Genomic DNA, 15,571 nt, shown 5'->3' with positions numbered 1-15,571 from the left:
GAACCCAAAACGGGACACGCTTGCATGACCTAGTGAACTTCACAATTGAAGAACAAGTAATGAAGAAACATTTTTATCCTAGTCTTCCTGCAATTTTCATAACCTATAGTGAGCAGCTGATTCTCGATATTCCTCTTCTACAGTATATAGTGAGCAAGAGGTATCCAATTCGTTGGTAACGACTTCTTGATCATCTTCTTCCTACTACATATTATTGGCTTATGCATCAAACTGAAGATCAAGGCATAACGATATCCGCGGCGCCGGACATTACAGCTGATTCTATCAGAAAATGATTATGGATTGTATTTTATCCCTGGGAAAAGTATTGTGATTCTTCATCATCTTGAAGATACTGTAAATGAAGACGAAGTTCATGGCCGTTGCGTGTCGAACAGACATAGAACGATATGAATCACTAGCATGCAACATTTGAAAGTTATGGCGCGAGCGCAGTCAGGGGTCAAGATGTGTCCTGTTTTATCGCGTGTACAGGCAATAAAACACAGAAGACAGCAGCGTACTCTAAATCTATGTTAGAGAATTCTCATCAAAACTCCAGAGTAGATCGTAGACGGCAACTAATACTTTGTATTTTCGTGGCCCTTTTTCTATTAAGACCACTTCAAGATGAATATGTACCAGCGCATTCGTAACCCAACTTTTTTTGCTATACTAATACCACTTCATGGACCAAGAAACGCCATACGATATTATTACCAGCCGTCGGACAATACAACATTACATGTGGGTTGAACCCGATCTCGCAGTAGAACAAGGAGCAGCATGATGACTATGTTTGAAAGTCAACGTTCGAACTGTGGCTCATGAGGGAAGCTATAGATTGCGGAGGTTTCCTGGCACTGGTGCTATGTGAGATCGATAGGGTGTTTAATAAAAGACATCAGTATGAAGTTGGACCGGGTGAAAAATGTCACAATACCCTCATACATACTTGGCATTTGGTATGAGCCTTATCAGGTGCCTTATCAGATGCCTTATTACGTGTTGTTTCATTCATTATTATGCTCATGACTTGCCCATATATTGGATCACTCTTTTCAGATATTTTTCTTCAAGAAATCAAGCATCTCACCGATATGTATAGTACCATTCCATCCATAGTTTATGTTCATAGAATTAAGTCTTTTAGGCCTGATTCTCTAATGCCCTGCTGTGTGCTCTAACTCGTGACATAAGTCTCACAAGTTAATTACGAACAAGGTAGGAGTATTGCAGTCTCAGCCGACTTCGGTCTAGAGGGCCCTTGAAGAAATACTGGCAGACAAGGAGTTTGTTAGATAGATAGTAGCTGATGTTCTCTGACATACTTGGCTCGAATCTGAGAAATAATACAGCTAGTAACCCCTAGGTCGTGTATCTATTGGAACGCTTGATCATTGACCACAAACTCACCTCTACCAGAACTGTGTTGGTTGAAGCCACGATATGTGCAAAAAGAAACTCAAAGTTATCGAATTCTCCTAGAGTGAAGGTGAGAACCACTCGTGTTCTGGACTTAAAGATGAAAGAGCAATCAAGGTGTTCTCAAAGGAATCGTGTTTAGTTTCGATCTCCGTATTAATATATTCCAAGTGTATTGAAGCCAGTGTTGCAATGAAATCTGCGTATAAGCGCCGCAGTAAATGGCTCGTGGCATCACGGTTAATAAAGACCGGCCTCCAAATGTGACTATTTGAGTAAATGAGACGACTTCAAACCGGCTAATGAGATTTTCAGCTCTACCATGGACGAAGATTGACATTTCTTTCTACTGTATATTTGAGGGCCACCCGCGTAGTTTCACGCTGAAAACCAAAACTGGACCCCAGTCCTATATACAGACAGTATCAATCATTGCCAACTTAATATAAGAAAAGTTGGTTGCGAGATACTATGAATAACTTGTTATTTTTGAGTGATAATACACAAGGCAGCCCGACCCAACAACGTCCACAGCCCAGCCTCCATGTCGTATTGCTTTGGAAAACTGATTGCCCCGATGTCTGGGATTCTGCGATCGGCAAACAAGACTACCAAGCTTGTCCGAATTCGGTGTAAACCGCCGATGGTATTACCTAAGAGGGTTCGCTAACCCAATGCAAATGGCCTTATTGGCTAGGATAGCTCGATGAAGCCGGCAATTCACATAATCGTTATGGGTGGCGCCGTGCACAAGTGCCGAGTCCGAAGCCCCTTTCTCCGCTTTTCGAAGCGACATAGTGCTACGACAGTGTGTTATTTCATCGTACTTCCTGGCACTGTCTATTCTTGCCTGCTAGGGTCCGTACTATCTGCTATCTAGTTGTCTGTTCCATCAAACCAGTTCCATGGTACTGTTTCCATCTAGAACCCTTCCATTTTGGTGTCGAGTATCGTACACGGTAATCATACTGTGTTTTCCGCTGTATTCAATGTGCGTGTGCGACTTCAAGAGGCAGTGCCTTCGACACGTACTCATATTTGGCAGGCAGTACGGATAGGAAAGGGGCAATTGTAGGTAGTCCACGACCACCGCTACTATAGCACGCGACTCAGGAAAGCTCGCTAGGAACTAAGACCCCACCCTATAACTCGGACCACCCCTAATGTCGGACCATGCAAATACGCACCAAATTCACAGATTTACTACACCAAATCTACAGATTTAGCAATTTTTTTTAAAAAAATTAGAGAGAAGTCCAAAAGAGATAGAATATTTAGTATACGTTCTCTTATAGTTAATATATAATATATAAAATCTATATATATTATATACTTAGATATACCTACTTTACCTTATCTACTCTTATTAATAAAGGCTTATACAAGTATAGTATTTTATAGCCTATAGAGAATTATATCAAATTTACTTTATAATATACTTTGCTTATTAAAAGCTATCTATAAAGTTTGACGCACTTTAAGTCTATCTTTAATTTCTAAGAAATAGTTAACTTAATGCACTTATCTCTTATTATAATGCTATCTAGGGGCAGGGTTGTAAAAAATACTACTAGTATTTAGTATACTAATACTAGACTTAAGTATACTTAGTATTAGTATAAGAAAACTATACTAACCTTAGTATTAGTAAGTATTAGTATAGCCTTTGTTAGTATTAGTATTACTTAGGTATACTTAAGTATACTAATTAGTATATAAAAATAAATAAAAATAAATAGAAATATAGATAATATATTTTTAGTTATTAATATACTATATATAATAGTATATATATACTAGTATAAATATATATATACTATTAATACTTTTTATAGTATTTTTTTACTTTTTTTACTTTATAATTATAATTAATTTATAATTTATACTAGTTTTTAAGTATTAAGTTAATTATTACTAAGATACTAGATTAGTAAGCAAGAAGTTTTACTTACTAAAGTAGTTAAAAATAGTAATTATTTATTTAAAATATTAATTTATTATTCTTATTTATTTTTATTTATTTTTATTTATCTTTATTTATTTTTATTTATTTTTATTTATTTTTACTTACTAATTAGTATACTTAAGTATACTAATACTAAACTAGCCTAGTATTAGTATACCCCTATACTAGACTAGCCTAGTATTAGTATAGGCTCAAAAATACTATTAGTATTAGTATAGGCCAATACTAGACTTAAGTATACTAATTTACAACCCTGTCTAGGGGTGGTCCGACATTAGGGGTGGTCCGAGTTATAGGGTGGGGTCTTAGAATCCAGGGGTACCGGAAAACTGTCTCGCTAATCACCACCCCTGCTCGGAAAAGGAAAAAGTGCCTGGTGAGTTCGATATTTGGTTGATGTTTCGATGATTTCTCCACGCAGCTTTGCGCGAGCTGATTACCCGGCTTGGAGCTGCTGTCCGTTGAGGGTTCTTGTTCCTCGAACCAGATTCTTAGGACTCTTGATGTTGAAATAATTTTGGAGCTCTTCGTAAACATTTCTACATCGTTATAATCCAATCACAAGGCAGAATCACGAGAATATCTTCGTTATAAACACTCAGTCGACACAATGCCACGTTATCATTATCATGTCGCTTAACGAACGAAAGCGCCACCTCCACTGGCACCAACAAGGTTACCCGTCATCCATCCGCTCTCCGGCAGGCAGCAAACTCCTACAACACCAGCAACCTCTTCCAGGTACCCAGGGCGGCCGCCAATGCTCTGGGCCAAATCTAGAACCTCTTGGCTGTCAACATCAGGCCTAGCCTTAGCGAGGGGAGTAAGAATGTTAAACGGCCGCAGAGCCTCACGGGGCTCATCGGGCAGACTAGAGTACAGCCCAGTATCCATAGGGCCGGGGGCTACGGCATTGACCGTGGCCCTCTCAGCAAGCTCACGGGCCCAGACACGAGTCATGGCCTCAATTGCACCCTTGGTACCGGCATAAGATGTCTGCCACCAGACACCCCAAGTAGTGGTAGCGCTGGAAATGTTGACGATCCGACCAGAACGGTCAGTAGGCAGGTAGGGGAAGGCAGCCTTCACAAGCAGGGCGGGTGCCTTGCAGTTCAGGTTGAAAGTCGCATCGAAGAGATCAAGATCCAGCTGATCAATCCCCTGAGCGTTCACGGTAGCGGCGTTGTTGATGATGATGTCAATCTGGAACCGCCCATTTGCGTCGGTGAAATGGGCCTTCGCAGCGTCAACGACCTGCTGAGGAGCGTCGGACTTGCTCAGGTCGGCCTTGACGGGGAGAGCCTTGACGTTGTATTTGATCTCGAAGTCCTTGGCGAGCGCCTGAGCTTTCTCCGTTGAAGCGTCGGTGGCATAGTTGATAACAACGTTGGCGCCTCTGCTAGCGAAATGCTCGGCAACAACGGCACCGAAACCTTGCGGAACAATCGTCAGTTCAGAGTCATTTTGGAGTAGGCCCTCGTACCCTGGCCTATAGACAGCTCAACGCTATTCCGAGGAGTCAAGGTACATACTTCGCGAAGCGCCAGTGATAATGGCAAGTTTGCCCTCGAAAACTCTGAAAGGAGCCATTACTTCTCAGGTGTGAAATGTAAGGAGAAGAAAAAATAATCAATGTGACGTGGTGGCGGGGAGAAAGTTATCCCTCCCCACTGTGCGCCTTATATACTGTTATTGTCTTGGTCCTTCTGCCGTACTCTATATCCACAATGGAAGCTAGACGACTGGTCTATGCCTCCGGGCCGCATCCTGAGCGACTTCCGAGCGGTAGTTTGGGTCAGGGGTAAAGAAGGTTCTTACGGCCCATGGCACTCCACATAGCCACGTCAACTACCCGAATCGCTCGTCGATCTCAATGTTCATAAGCTGCTCGTGAAACCCGTTGGTAACAGCTCCTTGGCAGCAGTAACAGGGTCGGTGAGAAATTTGAGTGACGGGGCCATATGTGGTAGGTATTTCAGCACCTTGGTGAAAAGATAGCCCAAATTTGAAAAATAAACGAATAGGAAGATGATGCGAGTGTGCTTGGGTCTGCAAGGTATCTATCTCACAGAGGGCGGCACCATGATTTGTTCTCAGACGGCTCCAAGAAAGAAGTGGAATGAGACTCAGGGTTGCAGCCGAGTTTCCCAACCCCATAAAATATTTACGTTATTATGTACAGTGTTGAAGAGCTTGTTCCACATTTCCGGGTCAAGATGACCTGGTTCTACTCCGTTTTACACCACCGGAAGCCTCTGACGAATGCCCCGGCCTTCGCGAAAGGGCTATTTGTACCGAAAATGGCAGCGATCTGCTACGTATGGAGACAGTCCGTTTCGAGGCGGTGGGATCAATGCTACGCTGCGTAGAATCAAGGCAGTAAGTACTCTGAGAGGTGTATAAATCCCGCGAAGCATTGATTATTATGCTGGTACTATACTGACACGACTTCGGGACGCATCACGATGAGCTGTGAAATATCCGAGACAATCAGCATAGATATTAGTCTTCGTAGGAACTTTGTGGGAACCTCAAAGAGAATTCGTGAAGGTTAAGAATATCTTCCAACTTTTCGACCAAAGAAAGCAGTGTGATATCAAATGGCGGATGTCTGTACCGGGAAATGTTCGCTAACAAGAATTTCGCAAGTTAGTATTAATCTGAAGCCATATTAGAGTGTCGCGGCAGGGTATACGTGCTTGATGGAGCAGAATGTTCTAAATGTGAAGTATGGGTACTTTGAAAAGCGCTTCTGATAGGAAAGCTGTCGAAATTAAACTGCTTGACCTGGGTGGGGGGTGTAAACTCAGCCCATGCCGTCTCCTTTTATGGCAAGGAGCATCACAGTGCCGCACGGCATATATCTCATGCTGGGATTTGGTGGATACCATCTTGCACTTCTGTTGCTAAAACAATCGGGCCGCTTTTAAGCAGTCGACAACCCCAGGTTCGATCCCGCGCAGTTACTCTTCTTACAAGCTTTCTGGGCCACAAGATTCCGTTTTTCTTAACTGCTTGTTCTGTGGTGCTTCCATCTCCCGGCGACGGAAACATAGAGCACGAAGCTGGTTCATCAGTCGTAACGCGCGTCGTTCGCCACAAAATTGGACGCTCTAGCGTCAAACGATACTACGGTTACTATTCAGCCGTAACGCTGCAGCTCGGACAAGATGGGCGCCGCTACATCAAAAGATATGGCCGCTGCGGTCCTGGTGCCGCTCCCATTCAACATTATCACGTTGGTGCTGCGGTTCTGGATTCGAACGCAAAGGAAGGCCTGGGGTCCGGATGACTGGGCTATGGTTGCCACCGTTGTAGGTTCTTACGTTTCCGACAACCCCAAAGTCTGAGACTGACAGATCGAAGCCTGTTTGGATTGTGTCCCAAGTTGGCCTGCTAGGCATGGCCTGGAGCGGAGTTGGAGGAATTGATGCAACATTGACTGCACAACAGGTGACGAACTCCTATTTTGTGAGTACCTTCCCTGGAACGAATGGCCCGGCCAGCTCTAATGAGAGGTTCTGCAGTGGTTCTACGTGTTTCAAGAATTCTGGTGCTTTACCTTGGTCGCGGTGAAATGGTCAATCGGGTTTACTCTGTTGCGTATTGGTAACGGACAACGTTGGGTGCAAATAGTCATCTACACTTGTCTTGCGTTAGTCACTATTTGCACCGGAGGTACTGGCATGTATCTGTTTTTTCAATGTTCGCCAGTTGAGTAAGTTGTCTCGATGGTGCTTCCTGGAAGCTGCTCTTACTGACTGCATAGGAAAAACTGGTATCTTACGATGGAAGGAACCTGCAACCCCCGAGAGATTCAAACCGCGCTTTCGTTTCTTGTTGCTGCTGTGTCTATTTCTACCGATTGGATATTTGCAATCATGCCATTTGCGCTGATCTGGAAACTCCAAATGCCGAACAAAGTCAAGGCATCTGTCATTGGACTTTTGGGCTTGGGTTTCTTGTGAGTTCCTGCTCAGGGAGCCCCTGACATGATCGTTTTCTTGCTAACAACAGCCTACCAGCGCATCTGTTGCTCCCATCGTCCGACTAAAGTATCTCCTCCTGCTGAACGATTCCGCAAAGTTCCTTCACGGTCTAAGCATCATTCTTGCTTGGGCCCAGGCAGAAGTCGGCATCGGAATGCTTGTTGCGAACCTCCCCGCCTGCCGACCGCTTCTCGAACGGATGCTTGCGCACCTGACGTCCTTCACCAACTCCAAGAATAAATCCACGAAGGACCCCGCATCATCAGTGGCACCTAAGAATAGCTATCTTGAACTAGGCGAGAGGGATGCGACCAAGAAAGCTAATGGCGCCAGCCGGTCTGGCGTCGAGACAAGAGTATATGGCAGGGACATGGACGGTGACAGCAACGAAAGCCTGCCAGACGATCACAGTCAAAAAAGAATTATGACCGGGGGTGGCTTCGGCGCCATTCGAGTACAAAGGCAATTCAATATGGAAGTTGAGAAGAAGCCAAACGACAGCGTGGTGTGAAGCATATAAAAGAGATCTACATTAACAATGGCACGATGGGGTAGAAGAGAAAATCAAATTGATATGTATTCACGAGTAGATTTAAGATGCTTAATGGCGATGACCGTCTAGCCATAATATAATTTCGTTGGTGGCAGCTGTCGATCGTCAGCGTTGAGTTTTACGAGGTCCTTTGGAGACAAGCAAACTCGTAGCAACATATTCATTGCCTATGTTAAACTAATTTCTAAAACATGCACAGGTACTGCCCTGCCCCCCTAAACTTCGAGTATACATTTTTTGACTGGCTCGATTGCTTTGCGCGAGCCACTTCCGTGGCCAGGCGCGTACACAGTGGAGTGGGCCGGAGCGGGCCGGAGCTAGCGTTCCGCCATCTCCATAGACGGCCCGTTAGCTTCACCTACAGTCGCTAAGCAGTTCTTGGTATAGCTCAGCGTGTGTGACCCATGTCTGCGCAGAAGTATCGAAAGCAAAAGTAGTTTGCAATGTGGCCTACAGTTGAGAATTCCGAAACCAGCGAGCCCTAAAGAAGTTATCTTTCTCTGCGTTGTTTCCAAACCCTCAAACCATTGGCAACTTTGTCCCACAAAGTCTAGTTAAGACTCGAGCCAGACCCCTTAGAGATCATTTATGTCATCCTTCCCATCAGCCACCCACAGTCACTCCATCTACCAAAGGCGGTTGAGTGAGATGCTTTCTCACTGAGAAACTATTCATAGTTATTTATATATGATCTAGATTAAGGGACTGCGGCATATCTTCACGTACCCGCCCATGTAAAACCTTGAGCCACTCAAAGCACGGGGCATTTTCGATGGGCATGTCAGAGTTGAAGCCCAAGTGCACGAGCTTTGCCCTCCTCACGCTATCGCCTTCCCCGTCCACGCTCCGCTGGAAATCTCCCCCATCTCCGGCTCCGCAGCCGGGTCCGCGTTCCGGAGTGTGAGCAGCGGCGCCTTTCCTTTCAACGAAACGCTAGATTGACCCGAGAGTCTTGGGGAACAAAATTTGTGCGGTGACATCGTAAGCCGTAGTTGCGCATTATAAATCAATATTCCGGCTTACCCGGACATTCGAGGGGTAGAGGATGAGGACCTCATTGACTTTCTCGGCAGCCGAGATGCGCCGAGCTGCCATCTAAATAGTCAGAGCGCCAGGTTGGTCGACAGATGGAAATTACTCGGAAATAGAAGCAAACTTCCTCGATAGATCTCTTTTTCACCGAATCTGTTGGGTTTCGTATTCCAAGCCCGGCACTATCTCCGGGCCCGGCACTATCTCCGATCCGGTCACTATCTCCGATCCCGGCACTACCTCCGGTCCCGGCACTACCTCCGGTCCCATGACCGAGTCACTCCCCTGCACACGCACGCTAGAGTGCCGTTGAGCAACATGCCATTACTTATAAGGAGAGCCTCACAGTTTACGGGGCTATCTATCGACTCCAAGAAGTAGTGAGAAATTTTCCTTGTCTTCATACAATGTTCGCCTCCGACAAAGACACTGTCGCAGCTGCCCTTGCTGTCGAAGGCATTGCCTGCAACAATCTCCTCGCACCAAACCCAAAATTGGGAAATGCCATTGCGAATTCTCAAAGGAACAATCTGCCGGAGATCTCGGTATCTCCTCTACAAGGCCAGTTCCTCGCCATCCAATGCCAGCTGATCAATGCAAAAACTGTTCTCGAGATCGGCACGCTCGGTGGCTACTCGACCATATGGCTTGCACAAACAGGCGCAAGGGTTACCAGTATCGAGATCAACCCGAAGTACCGCGAAGTCGCACTGGAGAACGTCGCGGGACTTGACACTGAGATCATACTCGGTGCTGCTTTGGACGTTCTGCCGAAGCTGGCCAAGGAAGGCCGCAAATTCGATATGGTGTTCTGCGATGCCTCTTGGGGCGAACAGAAGAAGTACTTCGATTGGGCAGTTGAACTGACTAGGCCCAAGGGGTGTATTTATGTTGACAACGTTGTTTGGAATGTGCTTGAAAGTAATACCGCACAGACGGGGAAGAATTCGCTCTTGACTCATGTAGGCAAGAACAAAAGAGTCACGGCTACGCTGGTTCCCATGATCTCAACGGCACACACTGTGTCAAGGACGGATGGGCCAGACGGGCCGAGCGCGGGTCAAGCATCACGTGACACTGAATGAGCAGGGTGTGCGGCGTGAGCGCGCAGGGCGCACAAGAGGATCATGTGCTTAGAGGGCGCGCAGAAGCGAAGTAAGCGTGTACACACTAGGAATACTTAGGGGAAAAAAGGAAGAAGAAAGGAGGGAGTAGCTTTTAGCTTTAGTAATACTATATACCTACCTTTGCACTTATAGCGTGTTTACTTATTACCTTAGTTACCTACTACTATTTAATAGTCTAAAAGCTTTACCTAGACAACTAGCCTAATAAGTAATATGCCTACAAATACCTGTTATATAACCTAAGAGGTAGCTATGCCTAAGCATAGCAGCAGCAGCGCCTAAGCAGTAACTAACTTAACTAGTTGTCTTTTACCCCCTTTGCTTATAGAAGGGAGTACCCTAAGGAGCTGTAGCTTGTCCTATAGACTTGCTATATTAGTAGAGAAAGAGTAATAACTAGAGGAGGAGCTTAAGATTGCCTACAGGGAGACTTGAATTTATTATTAGTATAAAGAGCTCTTGTAGCTCTAAAGCAGTAGTTGTGCTCTTAACACTAGAGCTAACTATGTAATAGGCGTAGATAATAAGCTATTACCCTAAGACTAGAGTAGGGCTTAAGATAGCCTAGTGATCCTTTTAAGCACTAAACTAGATAATAGTTTACACCTATATTAACCCTTGTCTCTCTTTACACTGTTATATAATAGGGAATTATATAGAGACCTCTAGGTCTTCTTGTTTAACTACTGCATACGCTTTACACTATACATAAAGCAGTTTTATAATAACTACAACAAGATAGTGTATACAACAAGCTACCTTAAGGGCTATATAAAGAGGGGATAGATAAGGTATTTAACTAAGAAAGAATATAGCTTTATAAAGTAGGTAATTAAGGCGTAGGGAGATTTTAAAGATTTCCTATGCAACAAGCTTTTAGACCTAGGTAGCTATGTAGTTACAGTAACCTTATAGCTAGACTGCCTCTACTAAGGGCCTAACTAGAGCTTTAACTAGTTCTTTATAGAATATAAAGCGCTAAAGATAAAGCTGCCTTATACTATTCTAGAGAAGTAATGTATTTTTTTCCTCCTAACTAAGCTATAACTAAGCACTTAATAAGCTATTAGCTTATAGCTAGTGCTCCTAAGGATATGCATAGAGTTAGTTTTACTAGTAAGGCATATAAAGTAGGCTACTAACTTTTACTGTTAACTATAATATAGCTAGTATAATGCTTACCTTACTTAAGTAGTACCTAAGTAGCGCAAGAGAACTAACCTTACTGTTACACCTAGCTTTAATAACGTAAGTAAGTAGATAAATAGTAGGGTATACTATAACTATAATAAGTTAGGGTATATTATAAAGAACTACCTATAAGTAGAGAAACTATAGGGTATATACTACGCCTATAGAGTATAAGGCTATTATATAAATAAGTGCCTAGAGATAAAGTGTAAGAGATATAAAAGAAAGGGGTATATGTAGTGTAATTACTACAAGGAAGTAGATAATATAAACAGTATACTAGTAGTAGTAACAAGGGGGGGTAGTAATAAGGACACTATATTAAGATCTTGCTTATATTATAGAAGAGCACTATATAGGCAACAATAAAGGCGCTTATTAACTTAGGATTAGAAGCTAATATAGTAAGCCTAAGTATACTTAATACTAACTACTTACTATAGATATATCTATCTGCTCCCCTAGTTAATATAAATAATAAGCCTCTCTTAATAATAGAGTATACTACCTTTATATTAAGGCTACTAATAGTATAGGAGTAGTAAAGTATTAACTATATTACTTTATTATAGTAGACCTATAGCACTTAACACTTATCTTAGGTATTAAGTAGTTATAGGAGGTAAACCTAGTAGTTAACTAGTAAGTAAAGTACTAGTAATACCTTTACTATAAACAAGATGTTAGCCTTGTTAGGTTAAAAAAGGAATTCTATATACTATAAACTATAGTAATAGCGCTAACGCTATATATTACACCTATAGCGCCTACGCAGGAAGGGAGCAACAAGCTAGAGTAGTGTAAGTAAATAGCTAAGTATATAGACTTTAAGGAACTATTCTTAGAAGATAAAGCGCTTAGCCTACTAGAATACTCTATGCATAAGCACTATATTAACCTTAAAGAAGGTACTAAGGTGCTATAAGGACCTATCTATACGCTATTAGAAAGGGAGCTTAAGATACTTTATAAATACCTTAAGAAGGCTAAGGCTTAAGGGTAGATTAGGCTATTATAAGTCTAGGAGGGGCACTTATCTGTTTATCCTAAAGAAAGGGGAGCTGTGACTTTATGTTAACTATTGTGCGCTAAACAAGGTTATCAAAAGGACTAAACACTGCTACTGCTAATAGGAAAATCCTTAACTAGCTATCTAGTGCTAAGATTTACACTAAGCTTAATATTAAGAATATGTACTATTAGATATATATATATATAGGCAATAAGTAGAAGACAGCCTTTTACACCTAATATAGCTACTTTAAGTATTATGTTATACCTTTTAGCCTAGTTAATACACTAGTAATGTTTTAATTATATATTAACAAGGCCTTAGTAGGCCTAGTAGATATAGTGTATATTATATATTTAGATGATATTGTGTCTATAGTAGTAAATCTAAAGAGTATAAGGACTATGTAGTAGTGTCTTTATAAGGCTAGAGTAGTAGGGGCTTTACCTTAATCTAGGAAATATAAGTTCTATAGGATAATAATTAGGTTCTTAGGATTTATGTTTTAATAGAGGGTATCTTTATAAAGTAAGGGTATATTAAGGTAGTTACTTAGTAGCTACTACTATATAGTGTTAAAGATATTTAAATATTTCTTAGATTTATAGGGTTTTATAGGTAGTTTATTTAGAACTACTTTAAAATAGTAGTACCTTTAACTAATAAGCTAAAAGAGAACTAGAGAGGGAGCTATATCTAGATTCTATAGTAGTTATAGTGTTTAAGTAACTTATTATAGCCTTTACTAAAGCGCTAGTGCTACGCTATTTTAATATAGACTTACCTATAGTAATCTACACTAATATTTAAATTTACTATTAGGGTAGTGCTTATATAATAGTATAAAGGAGGTAGTATCCTATTGCTTTCTAATTATATAAGCTATAGGAGTAGAGATATACTATAGTACTAGTAATATAGAGCTACTAGTAATTATTAACAGCCTATAGAACTAGTAGTAATATATTAACTATAGTAAGAAAATAGTTATAGTATAAATAGATTACTTTAACCTTTAATTCCTAGATATAAAGAAGTACTTTAACCTAAGACAGCTACACTAGCTTAATAACTTAGTAGTGTATAATATTAATATTAAGTTTAAACTAGGTATATAAAACCCTATAAATAGACTCTTAAGAGGCTAGACTATACAGTAGATAATAAGGAGTAGCTACTAAGTAGTAAGGTAAAGGTAATATTAGTGTAGCTATAGTAGGCAGAGGTAGAATAGGAACCCCTTTAGGTTATAGTAATATTACTAAGGCTGCGCAAGAGGGCGTGTGTACAGAGGGCTAGGAGACAGCAGGGGTAGGCACCTAACCTTAGCCTGACTAGTTAGAAGGGGTAAACTAGGGGGCACAGCAGGAGCTGTGCTAGAGTAGTAATAGAGCAGAGGGCTAACCGCTTAAGCCTATTGCTAGGGCTATAAGTTGTGAATTATATGTCTTATAGAGGAGTAAAAATTAACGTAACTCTAAAATAGTAGATAGTAAAGTAAAGCTAATAATTACTATGTTACTGTAACTTTAATAGGGGACACCTTTATAAGGGAAGAGTAGTAGTCTAAGAGGTAAAAGTGTAGTAATTAAGCTAGGCTTATAAAGAGAAGGGCAGTAGAGGAGCCTAGTGTATTAACATAAGAGGTCTCCTCTATAAAGGAATATAAGTCTATATACCTTAAAAAGAGGGAATAAGGAGAAGGATCCTAGAAGACTACTATAACATAGAGTATATAGGACATCTAGGCGTTAGCTATATAATATAGCTACTATAAAGAAGCTACTATTAGGATAGACTATAGAAGAATATTAAAGAATATATTAATATATATATAGTATACTAGAAAATAAAGCTATAGTATTACTGCCCTTATAGCTACCTTGCTTTACTACTAATACTAAAATGTCTATATATAGAAATATTAATAGACTTTATTATAGGGCTTCTGCTATTAATATTACTACTAGGGAAAAAGCTATATAATATTATCCTTATTATAGTTAATTAGTATATAAAATATAGTATTTATATTACTATAAATATATGCCTTACTATAAGTAGCCTAGCTAACCTACTGTTTATAAGGGTATTTATAACTTTTAGAACACCTAAGGGTATTATCTTTAATTAAGGTGCACTATTTATAAGTAAGTTTTAGGTATACCTCTGCTACCTCTTAGGAATAAAGTAGTGTCTAAGCACTATGTTTTACCTATAGACTAATAGGTAGACTAAGAGGTAGAACTAGAATATAGAGCACTACTTTTACTACTTCTACGTAAGGGACTAAGTAGATTAGGTATAGTGACTTTACTTAGCTTAATTTATATATAATAACGTATATTACTTATCTATTAGTATATCCTTAAACAAGGTATTAATAGGCTAAGATTTACCTTTGCCTATAGATATCCTAATAGTAGGGGCAGCACTAGCCGTAAATATCTTAGTAAAAGAGAGGGTCTAATAACTTTGCACTAAGAAAGCTAATCTAGAGCTTATACTACACAAGGCAAGCGTACAGTAGACACAGGTGTACAATAAGAAAAGGACACTAAAGAGATTTAAGGTTAAAGACTAGGTACTACTGTTTAGTAAAAATATAAAGTAGAAGTGCCTAAGTAGTAAACTTATAGATAAGTAGCTAGGCCTTTTCTGTGTACTTATAGTAGTTAGCTTCTATAGCCTAGCTTACTAACTTAATACTTTTACCTACTACTGTATATATAATGTTTTCCTTATATTTTTACTAGAGCTATTTAAGAGTAGGGATAGTAAAAAGCCTAAGTAGCTATAGCTATATAAGATAAACACTAGGCTACTGTATAAGGTAGAAGAAATCTTTAACTATAGGGGACTAAGGTGTAATAGGTAGTACCTTATCTAATAGAAAGGATATAGTAGTAAAAAAGACACTTAAGAGCTATAGTATTATATTAAGATAAAGTTACTTATTAATAAGTATAAGAAGTAGAGAAGTAATATAATAGTAGTGTTAAGGGCCTATAGGCTAAATAACTAAGGCCTATAGGCTAGGGTATTTATAACTAGAGAAAATAAAGCTAAAATAAGTAACTAGAGTATATATAGGGCGTAGGTAATAAGCTAAAAAGACTATCCTAGGACAACGTAAGTAAGTAGCTTACTTAGTGCTATTACTACTAAGGGGTATAGTATTACTACCCTTCTTATTATTAGCGTTAGCCTTAGCCTTAGCCTTAGTAGTAGTGTAGTTAAGGTGTAGCTATGCCTCCTGCTAAAAGATAAAGTAGT

At 40.6% G+C, this 15,571-nt stretch overlaps 3 protein-coding genes across 3 annotated transcripts; 2 read left to right on the top strand and 1 right to left on the bottom strand.

The window, feature by feature from the left end:
* Window positions 1–3,809: 3,809 nt before the first annotated feature.
* On the bottom strand, window positions 3,810–5,016 carry LY79DRAFT_616024 (short chain dehydrogenase). Its single transcript, XM_060561997.1, has 2 exons — window positions 4,924–5,016; window positions 3,810–4,824 (listed from the first exon to the last, which is right to left on the bottom strand). Exons 1-2 carry the CDS (start codon window positions 4,979–4,981, stop codon window positions 4,028–4,030), a joined length of 855 nt encoding a protein of 284 aa, XP_060409339.1. The 5' UTR covers window positions 4,982–5,016; the 3' UTR covers window positions 3,810–4,027.
* Window positions 5,017–6,561: 1,545 nt separating this feature from the next.
* Window positions 6,562–7,891, top strand: LY79DRAFT_640890 (uncharacterized protein; the record flags this gene model as incomplete). Its single annotated transcript, XM_060562343.1, has 5 exons — window positions 6,562–6,705; window positions 6,758–6,862; window positions 6,919–7,109; window positions 7,161–7,355; window positions 7,417–7,891. The coding sequence occupies 5 exons, from the start codon at window positions 6,562–6,564 to the stop codon at window positions 7,889–7,891; spliced, it is 1,110 nt and encodes a 369-aa protein (XP_060409338.1).
* A 1,178-nt stretch (window positions 7,892–9,069) lies between these two features.
* Window positions 9,070–10,297, top strand: LY79DRAFT_652916 (O-methyltransferase, family 3; the record flags this gene model as incomplete). Its single annotated transcript, XM_060562587.1, has 3 exons — window positions 9,070–9,510; window positions 9,553–9,989; window positions 10,267–10,297. Exons 1-3 carry the CDS (start codon window positions 9,373–9,375, stop codon window positions 10,295–10,297), a joined length of 606 nt encoding a protein of 201 aa, XP_060409337.1. The 5' UTR covers window positions 9,070–9,372.
* Between the last annotated feature and the right edge of the window lie 5,274 nt (window positions 10,298–15,571).

This window comes from Colletotrichum navitas (genome assembly GCF_030913465.1).
Source record: "Colletotrichum navitas strain CBS 125086 chromosome Unknown LY79scaffold_86, whole genome shotgun sequence".
Taxonomy (NCBI): Eukaryota; Fungi; Ascomycota; class Sordariomycetes; order Glomerellales; family Glomerellaceae; genus Colletotrichum; species Colletotrichum navitas.
The sequence above is the reverse complement of the archived record's forward strand: the minus strand, read 5'-3'. Positions and strand labels throughout refer to the sequence as shown.